Source organism: Garra rufa, chromosome 1, assembly GCF_049309525.1.
Source record: "Garra rufa chromosome 1, GarRuf1.0, whole genome shotgun sequence".
NCBI classification, from domain to species: domain Eukaryota; kingdom Metazoa; phylum Chordata; class Actinopteri; order Cypriniformes; family Cyprinidae; genus Garra; species Garra rufa.
The window spans coordinates 35,249,869-35,259,987 of NC_133361.1; the positions used below are offsets into that span (position 1 = coordinate 35,249,869).

The 10,119-nt window shown below is 39.1% G+C and overlaps 1 protein-coding gene across 1 annotated transcript in view; it reads left to right on the plus strand.

Annotated features, from left to right (window-relative positions):
• Nucleotides 1-9,532, plus strand: part of LOC141334124 (multidrug resistance-associated protein 1-like) — a 30,870-nt gene extending 21,338 nt beyond the window's left edge. Inside the window, exons 15-31 of the mRNA XM_073839265.1 lie at nt 1,301-1,370; nt 1,493-1,619; nt 1,703-1,879; nt 1,977-2,144; nt 3,294-3,477; nt 3,562-3,634; nt 3,721-3,838; nt 4,120-4,327; nt 4,417-4,727; nt 4,807-5,006; nt 5,628-5,754; nt 5,833-5,934; nt 6,037-6,183; nt 7,213-7,371; nt 7,453-7,619; nt 8,294-8,488; nt 8,577-9,532. Of these exons, the coding sequence (XP_073695366.1) occupies nt 1,301-1,370; nt 1,493-1,619; nt 1,703-1,879; nt 1,977-2,144; nt 3,294-3,477; nt 3,562-3,634; nt 3,721-3,838; nt 4,120-4,327; nt 4,417-4,727; nt 4,807-5,006; nt 5,628-5,754; nt 5,833-5,934; nt 6,037-6,183; nt 7,213-7,371; nt 7,453-7,619; nt 8,294-8,488; nt 8,577-8,685 (2,642 nt within the window). The 3' untranslated portion in view covers nt 8,686-9,532. The remainder of the gene's footprint in view (nt 1-1,300; nt 1,371-1,492; nt 1,620-1,702; nt 1,880-1,976; nt 2,145-3,293; nt 3,478-3,561; nt 3,635-3,720; nt 3,839-4,119; nt 4,328-4,416; nt 4,728-4,806; nt 5,007-5,627; nt 5,755-5,832; nt 5,935-6,036; nt 6,184-7,212; nt 7,372-7,452; nt 7,620-8,293; nt 8,489-8,576) is intronic.
• Nucleotides 9,533-10,119: the final 587 nt, after the last annotated feature.

Genomic DNA, 10,119 nt, shown 5'->3' on the forward strand with positions numbered 1-10,119 from the left:
TATGAAATATAAACTCACAATTGTGAGTTATATTATCAGAATTGGGAAAAACTAAATTCTGAGAAATAAAGCCAGAATTGTGAAATATTATCATGTAATTGTGAGTTATAAAGTCAGAATTGGGATATAAACTCACAATTGCAAATTATAAAGTCAGAACTGTGAGATATAATCTCACAAGTCCGACTTCTTTCTCAGAATTATGATATATAAACATGCAATTGTGAGTTATAAAGTCATAATTGTGAGATATAAACTCACAAGTCTGACTTTTTCTCAGAATTATGATATATAAACATGCAATTGTGAGTTATAAAGTCATAATTGGGATATAAACTCACAATTGCAAATTATAAAGTCAGAACTGTGAGATATAATCTCACAAGTCCGACTTCTTTCTCAGAATTATGATATATAAACATGCAATTGTGAGTTATAAAGTCATAATTGTGAGATATAAACTCACAAGTCTGACTTTTTCTCAGAATTATGATATATAAACATGCAATTGTGAGTTATAAAGTCATAATTGGGATATAAACTCACAATTGCAAATTATAAAGTCAGAACTGTGAGATATAATCTCACAAGTCCGACTTCTTTCTCAGAATTATGATATATAAACATGCAATTGTGAGTTATAAAGTCATAATTGTGAGATATAAACTCACAAGTCTGACTTTTTCTCAGAATTATGATATATAAATATGCCATTGTGAGTTATAAAGTCACAATTCTGAGTTATAAAGTCAGAATTGCAAGAAAAACTCAATTCTGAGAAATAAAGTCAGAATTGTGTGATATAAACTCGCAATTCTGAGAAATTAAGTCAGAATTGCATGATATAAACTCACAATTGCGAGTTATGAAGTCAGAATTATGAGATATAAACTCACAATTCTGAAAACATGTCAGAATTTAGTTTTTCTCACAGTGGCATGTTTATATATCATAATTCTGAGAAACAGACTTGTGAGTTTATATCTCGCAATTCTGACTTTATTTCTAGCAGTTTACTTTATAACTCGCAGTTGCAAGAATTATAACAGTTCTGAGAAAGAAAAGTGAGAATTGCGAATTTGTATCACAATTCTGAGGGAAAAAAAGTCATAACTGTGAGATAAAAAGTCGCAATAACCTTTTTTATTTTTTATTCACTGGCGGAAATGGGCTTCCATAGTAAAACGCATTAAAAAAATCTTTAAGTATTCTGCAGAGTAGAGGAAGTCATAGAGGTTTGGAATGCTATGAGTGTGTAATCAAGGAGAAGCTCACCTTTTTATTTTAATTCTTTTGTCAGATGTTGATGGTGTTGTAATTGACAACGGTACTTTCAGCTGGTCTAAAGATAACACACCATGTCTCAGAAGGTAGGTGCCTTTAAATAAATGTATCACTTACCGTAAATTAAAATACCTGCTGAAAGATCTCTGTAGGTCCACTATTCCAAAACATATGAAGATGATAATCTGGCAATGGATAATTTCTGCAGGATCAATGTCAAAGTGCAGCGGGGTTCACTGGTGGCTGTGGTAGGTCATGTGGGCAGTGGAAAGTCCTCTCTTCTGTCAGCGATGCTGGGCGAAATGGAAAAGAAAAGTGGCCATGTCACAGTATCGGTGAATCATTTGGAAAAATTACTAAGAATATATTGGCATCATTCACATATTCCACATATAATTTTGCTAACACTTTCTTACAGGGCTCTGTGGCTTACGTGCCTCAGCAAGCATGGATCCAGAACGCCACTCTCAAAGGCAACATTTTGTTTGGACGTGAGAAGAAAGACAGCTGGTACCAGAAAGTACTAGAGGCCTGTGCTCTTCTTCCGGACTTGGGGATCCTACCTGCAAGAGACGCCACAGAGATTGGAGAGAAGGTAAATATAGACTACTTAATGTAGTTAATACTTTTTTAATGCAGGGTATCAGCAGGGCCATGACTAAACTCACACTACATTTTGACAATGTTCACAGGGGCTGAATTTGTCAGGAGGTCAGAAACAGAGAGTGAGTCTGGCACGTGCCGTCTACAGGAAGGCTGATATCTACCTGCTGGATGATCCCTTGTCAGCTGTAGATGCACATGTGGGTCAACACATCTTTGAAAAAGTCATTGGACCTAATGGAGTTCTTAAAAATAAGGTAAAATTTAAGTAAGATAAAATATGTGACCTGCTACATTCTAAATTGAAGTAGCAAAAAGGGTGCAATTTGTAAGGAAGGAGAATTAAAATTGATTTTGAAAACACATTAAATAAAACAGCAAATTTCTCTTCCTATCATTCCAATTCAGATTTCTGTAGATGTAGCCAATTTATTTCATTTTTCAGGTCTTGAATTGAAAGGGAACCTTTCAGGCTTAAAGGATTAGTTCACTTCCAGAGTAAAAATGTCCTGATAATTTATTCACCCCTATGTCATCCAAAATGTTGATATGTTTCTATCTTCATTCGAAAAGAAAGGAAGGTTTTTGAGGAAAACATTCCAGGATTTTTCTCCATATAGTGGACTTCAGTGGTGGCCAGTGGGTTGAAGGTTCAAATTGCAGCTGTAATGCAGCTTCAAAGGGCTCTATACGATCCCAGCTGAGGAATAAGGGTCTTATCTAGTGAAATGATTGGTCATTTTTAAAAATAAATAAATAAATAAAACAAAATGTATTTACTTTTTAACCTCAAATGCTTATCTTGCACTAGCTCAACCTCACGCATTACGTAATTACTTTGGAAAGGTAACGTGATGCAGGCGGAAGTACCGACCCAGTTTTTACAAAGTGAACATGCAAAGAAAGTTAAACGCCCTTTACACAAAAAGGTAAAACAACAATGTTGGACGGTTTTGAAGTTGGTGGAGAAAATGAGATACCCTACCCTAACTTTTTGAACCGAAGTACACAGACGAAAAACTAACCGCACAACAAGATGACGCAATATCTGAAAAATTTAAGAAAATGTGCATTATAGTGCTAGAGCAAGACAAGTGTTTGTGGTTAAAAAGTAAAGAATTAAGAACTAGATAAGACCCTTATTCCTCAGCTGGGATCGTGTAGAGCTCTTTGAAGCTGCATTGAAACAGCAGTTTGGACCTTCAACCAGTTGCCCACCAATGAAGTCCAGTATATGGAGAAAAATCCTTGAATGTTTTCTTCAAAAACCTTTCTTTTAGACATAGTGATTTCAAAGAAATTCTGAAATTAGGAAAATTTTTTTCTGGAAGTAAACCAATCCTTTAAAATAACAAACTAAGTAAACTAGCTTGCTTGACAATGCTCTCTAATGCTTGCTGAAACAGACCCGTATTCTGGTGACCCATGGGCTGAGCTTCCTGCCTCAGGCTGACCTAATCCTGGTGATGGAAGATGGAGAAATCACGGAGATGGGCTCTTACGCTGAGCTTTTGAGCAGGAAGAACGCCTTTGCAGACTTTGTTAAAGCTTTTTCTGTTAGCGAACGCAAGGAAAGTGCTACCCACAAAGGTAAGCTAAAAGAATGACTGCCGAGTATAACTGATGAGTTACTACAGCAACACAGTTAAAAGATACAGATTTACTTTGTTCTAGGTACCAGAAAATCAGTATCTCGTCTCAGCATGACAGACTTCTCTATCGACCTCTCCCAAGAGCAACTCATCAGGTAAAAGTAACCAAGTTGAGAAGATAATAATGCAAATTCTGTTAAAGACAACATGTTTACCTTTCTGTCAATTTTGTTTAATAAAGTGGAGACATGGGAGGTGCCAGTATACAAACCATGGAGGCCATATCTGACACAGAACAGGAGCAAGACCAGGAGGAAGTTGGGAGACTCACCCAAGCTGACAAAGCTAATACAGGCCGAGTAAGTAATAGAGCCACATTCACAGACATTTCAAACAATGGGTAGACACATTAAAATATACCTTCACACATAACTCAATACCAAAGGCCAAAGATTTAGAGGGGCTGGTCGATTTGAAAGTTCAGATATGGGTCAGCGACAAGGCTTTCAGATGCTCCTGTGTCACCACAGAGATCTAATTTTAACCCCTGATTACAGGTCTTTGAGCTTCATTGTTCTGAACACCATAATACAGCCTGAACGTGCACTATATCATCTAAAGTGTTATTCCTCACACATAGGTGAAATTGGAGATGTATGTGGAGTACTTTAGGACCATCGGCTTGGCTTTCATCATCCCCATCATCTTCCTGTATGCATTCCAGCAAGCTGCCTCACTGGCCTACAACTACTGGCTAAGCCTATGGGCAGATGACCCTGTTGTAAACGGAACACAGGTCGACATGGATCTTAAGCTTGGTGTTTTTGGAGCTCTCGGCTTTGCACAAGGTTCAGAATCCCTCATGTTTCTCAACCCTCATTGAGCACCTTTGGACTTTGTATTGTTCTTGATTACTAACGATGTTATTCCTTTGCAGGAATTGCAATTTTTGGCACTACTGTGGCTATTTCACTTGGAGGAATAATTGCTTCGCGACATCTTCATTTGGACCTTCTCAACAATGTACTTCACTCCCCAATGTCTTTCTTTGAGAGTACGCCCAGTGGTAACCTTCTCAATCGTTTCTCTAAAGAGATAGACGCCATTGACTGCATGATCCCCGATGGGCTGAAGATGATGCTGGGCTATGTGTTCAAACTTCTGGAGGTTTGCATTATCGTGCTGATGGCGACTCCTTTTGCAGGAGTGATCATACTGCCAATGACTCTACTCTATGCCTTTATCCAGGTATGCTACTAGAGATTGCTCAGGATGCAAGAGTATCATAAAGAGCACCAGTCTGACATTTACGCTTCTGTGTTTTCAGAGTTTCTACGTGGCCACATCCTGCCAGCTGCGTAGATTAGAGTCAGTGAGTCGATCACCAATCTATACACATTTCAACGAGACAGTCCAAGGAGTCAGCGTGATTCGGGCCTTTGGAGAACAGTCGAGGTTTATCCTACTGGCTAACAGCCGAGTGGACCACAATCAAACGTCCTACTTCCCAAGATTTGTGGCAACCAGGTCAGATTCAGTCATGGCTTATTCATTCTTTTGGCTCGTTTCTATCAAGCGGTACAGTTCCATACAGTATGATTCGGGATGGAACAGCCTGATCTAACTTGTATTTCCACCAACAATACCCTTACTTGATAGGATTGGTGTATGCCGGAAAACGCAAGTGACAATTCTCTGTCAACTAATCAATATTCTGCAGTGACTCTAGCTTAGGGGTGCTCAAAATCAGTCCTGGAGGACAGGTGTCCTGCAGAGTTTAGTTCCAACCCCAATTAGACACACCTGAACCAGCCAATCAAGCTGCTAGGCATGCTAGAAACTTCCCGGCAGGTGTGTTGAGGCAAGTTGACGCTAAACTCTGCAGGACACCGGCCCTCCAGGACAGAGTTTGGGCTACCCTGGTTTAGCTTCACTCTTTAGGTACAGGACTACTGTGCTAGGTACCCTAATGGAAGGTGGGGAAGGTCCCAAAAAAGTGGTAGGGTACGGTTCTTCTGACAAATGGAAATGGAAATAATTGCATACCGGTTCTGTACTGAACTGTACTGCTTGGTGGAAACGAGCCTTTAGTTACCTATAATCTAGTCCAACTCTGTACTCTGTATGTCTTTAATGTTATTCCAATAGGTGGTTGGCAGTAAATCTAGAGTTCCTGGGTAACTTGTTGGTCCTGGCCGCAGCTATTCTCTCTGTTATGGGAAGGGCAACTTTAAGTCCTGGAATCGTGGGACTAGCTGTGTCACACTCTCTCCAGGTATGAAAACTTCTCAAAGAAAACTTTTGTTAGACAAGCCTATTAGGCAACAACTTCTCAAGAAAAATTACATTGCAGGTAACCGGGATCCTGAGCTGGATTGTGCGGGCATGGACAGATGTAGAAAACAACATTGTGTCTGTTGAGCGAGTGAAGGAATATGCTGAAACAACAAAAGAGGTAATGTTGGTCTAAAAGCTGTTTCTCCCATAAATTCTTGTGACCAAATTATATTTTTATGTTCATTCTTGAGGTCATTAAATTAGTCTTGGATTGTCACAGGCACCATGGACAATCGAGGACACTCCACTCCCATCAGACTGGCCCAGAACCGGATCCATTGGATTCCAAGAATATGGACTTCAGTACCGCAGGGGTCTTGACTGGGCCTTGAAAGAAATTTCCCTCAGTGTTAATGAGAGAGAAAAAGTAAATATAACATCTGAACACATTGTGTCACATTTGTGCTTTATTAGGGGTTCAAGTGTGTAGCGCTGAAACCCTTTTGTAATTGTAAACATTGGCAAGGAGTAGCAATCTCCTCATAAAACTTGAAGGGCTGGTAATACTCACACCGCCAACAACATCACCAAGGCTCACCCCAATTGGCCTGACGGGGACACTACATCGATCAAAAGTACAAAATCAAGTGTCTCAAGACACAGTGTGAAAGAACATAAAAATTGCTACACCTACGCAACCATTTGTCGTATCAACATGAAAATTGCTGTGAATGGTCTTGGTCCAAATTGCCACAAACATCTCTTAAGGACATTTGCATATCTCAAAAAAACATGGTCGCCATTGGCTGATGAATTTTTGACAAATTTAACAGGACGAAACTCAGTGGGCCTGTTTGACTCACGGCCCCAAAGGTCTGTAAGAATTTTTTTTTAAAATCAGCCACTGGGGGGCAATATCCCATTGTCAAGGATGTAAACAATTGTACATTGCACATTTTTTCACACATGCAATATTCGTATGACAGAATCATATGACAGGACTCCTCATTATGGACAACTTTGCTTCTAGAACCACTGCTGTCAATTAAATCGTTTGTTAAATGATTGAGAAGATGTAAAAAAACATACTTTTGCAAACTAGTCAGGTTTTTTGCTCAAACTGGAAAAAACACTGCAGTACAATTCTCTGACCTCTGTAGGTTAGTAATTATCAAAGAAAAGTTGAAATTTACCCTTTGGGAAGCTGTAACGGGAATGTTTAGAAGAGGGGCCTGTCCAAATTTACCCAAAATCCTACAAAGCCTAAAGGAAAACTCAAAACTTCATGAAATCTGGTGAGCACAGGCAAAGTTTCAAGAAAATTGGACTATAACAGTCATAAACGTAAACTTTTCCCATATTTGCTTAAATGCCTTAAAGCGATTGAACCCCAGTAATCGCTGCTTGGAGCTTAACATTTTTATCACATTCTAAGTCATTCACTAAATCTATTCAGGTTGGAATTGTGGGAAGAACAGGGGCCGGAAAATCATCTCTCGCTCTCGGAATCTTCCGGATTCTTGAGGCGGCAAAAGGAAAGATCTTCATAGATGGGATAAACATTGCAAAGATTGGATTGCATGAACTGAGGTCTCGCATCACCATTATCCCACAGGTACACCTGAAAATGGAAAAACAGTTTGAATACCATCACACTTTGAGTTGAGTGTTTTATTTTCGATCTTTTATCCCCAAGGATCCAGTGCTGTTTTCTGGTTCCTTGCGTATGAATCTGGACCCCTTTGATGGCTACACTGATGAGGAGGTCTGGAGTGCTCTGGAACTCGCACATCTCAAGAACTTTGTGTCTGGCCTGCCAGACAAACTCAACCATGAGTGTTCAGAGGGAGGAGAGAATCTTAGGTATAAAGCCCTTCTCAACAATGTTTATTCACCATTTGATTAATGGTGTGTGCACACCAAAGGGAATATAATTATTTGCGTAAGTAGATTACATACAAAGTCAATGCAAAGACACAAATAGACACACATTTGCGGCGGGAGAGGTGAAAGACACAAATTGAATGATGCGATTGCCGCAAATGCGCGGTATTCGCCTCCAACTCTTCTTGTGCGCAAGTTAACATTTTTTTATTTTACCGGGAAATTTGCATGACGTGTTTTGAGCAAGCCAATTAGTGAAGAGTTTATTGACGCGGCCGGCCAGTTGTATCAGAAAATGGAGTAGAGGATTATCATGTTTTTATCGAGTATCACAAGTAATCTAGAGTGAAGGTCCTCGCACAACGAGCCCAAAATTCTCATCTCATTTTTGCGCCTAAAAAAATTAGTTTACACGTGTGTAAATAATCACATTTACACACTGCCTCCGGAAACTTTCATCCGTCATAAAATTTGCAACTGACTAATACGCATCGCACTCAGGGTGCAAGGTTTTTGTGCAGGACAAATTTTTAGGAGGACGAATATGAAAAAAGGACCTTGAGTAACGTAATGGGAATATTTGTTTTGCTTTTGATGTGCACACATCGTAACATCTGATCTGATCGTTCCTGACTGGACATTCTGGGTTTCAGTTTGGGTCAGCGGCAGCTGGTTTGCCTGGCTCGAGCTCTCCTCAGAAAGACCAAGATTCTAGTTTTGGATGAAGCCACTGCAGCTGTAGACCTGGAGACGGACAATCTCATACAGTCTACTATCCGAACTCAGTTTGAGGACTGCACCGTTCTGACCATCGCACACCGTCTCAACACCATCATGGACTACACTAGGTATAAAAAAGAGCACATGTTTATTTCTAAGAACAATGTGGTTATGATCACTGACAAAAACTCAACCCTATTCAACTGTTCCCAACAGGGTGATGGTGATGGACAGAGGGCACATCACAGAGATGGACTCTCCATCCAATCTGATCTCTCAGCGAGGTCAGTTCTATCGAATGTGCCGGGAGGCTGGACTAGTGTGAACCTTCACTACCAGAAGAACCATCAATGATTAATCTCTTCATTCAGAAGAGACCAACAGACCTGCTGAGACTACCTGAATCTTTTCATCACAGAACTTACATATCTTACACAGAAAGGGCATATCTTGCCTTCTCATGAGAAGCACAAAGCTCAGGATGAAGAGCCAGAAATAGCTGATTTACTAGAGCAGGTGTCCACGTTTTCTCCAGTATTACAGAAGCGGTGTGCTTCAGCATTCTCCTGCTGATTTTTAACTGATGTCTGAGGTGCTACAGACTGATTCCCTCACGTCATCAACAATCTCATCTCTAATATGAAGACTTGAGTAACGTTATCTTACCATAGAGGTGTTCAGCAGGTCCATATAATGCACACTTAAGACGGGCTGTGCACACTGTATGACACATTCACCACCGGCTGTTAAAGTGAAGTTTTGTGGAAAATCTGTAGTTCATTGTTATAGATCCTGGCAAGACACAGCTGTAGAACTAGTCACTATTCTACTTGAACCTTTTCAGGTTGTTACAAGAATTTATTATGTTAGCACATTAAACTCTAAATTCCCATTAAGGTGAAAGATGCATCTATTTTAAGCTATTAAGGATGTGAAAAACATCCATTCATGTTAAAAACAATGCAACACCCACCCATCCTTAAACAGAAAAGTGTGTATCAATACTAGTATTTTTTCATAATCTAAAACTTTAAATCAGTATTTATGTATTTTGTACTGTATAATAACTGTATTTTTATATATTTATAACGTTTTCATGCACACTTCATGTGAGACTGTCAAACTTGAAAATGCTCTAATTTTCTGTACAGCTTTAGTCAAATAAATGTCGGTAGTAGTGATCAGAAATGACTGTTTTCTTTCTCATTCTGACAAAATAATATTTTCAGTTTGAACACTGACAAAAGGCTCTTTATAAAAATGTATTAATATTTCCCCTGTACATGTCAGCCTGATTTATGAAACTAAGTACACTTCAAACTAGTGCATGTACACAAATATCAAATAATGCTTACATACAAATCATATAAATACGTAACAAATCAGATATATCTTTTTTTATCATTTAAAGTCTTTGTCAGTTCTTTAAAAAAAACTGATTGGCCTTAAAAGAAACTCAGAAGGCTCAAATGATCTAGAATGGAGGTACTGAATGAAACAGCGTGTCGCACTCAAGCGTACATTCAACGGATATATGGTATAGAGCACACAGAATGAAGCACACAGCACACAGCTCGGCAGGTTCGGCCATCTACATGACAACCTGTCCTTAAAGAACCACTAAGATTTGGGTATCTGACTTTAAAGTGGTATAGCATAAATCCTACTTGTTTTAAAAACAATATCACTCCCACCAAACCTGAAAAACAAACCCTAGTTTGACCTTTTTATACAGAGAAGAATAAGTGCATTCATAATT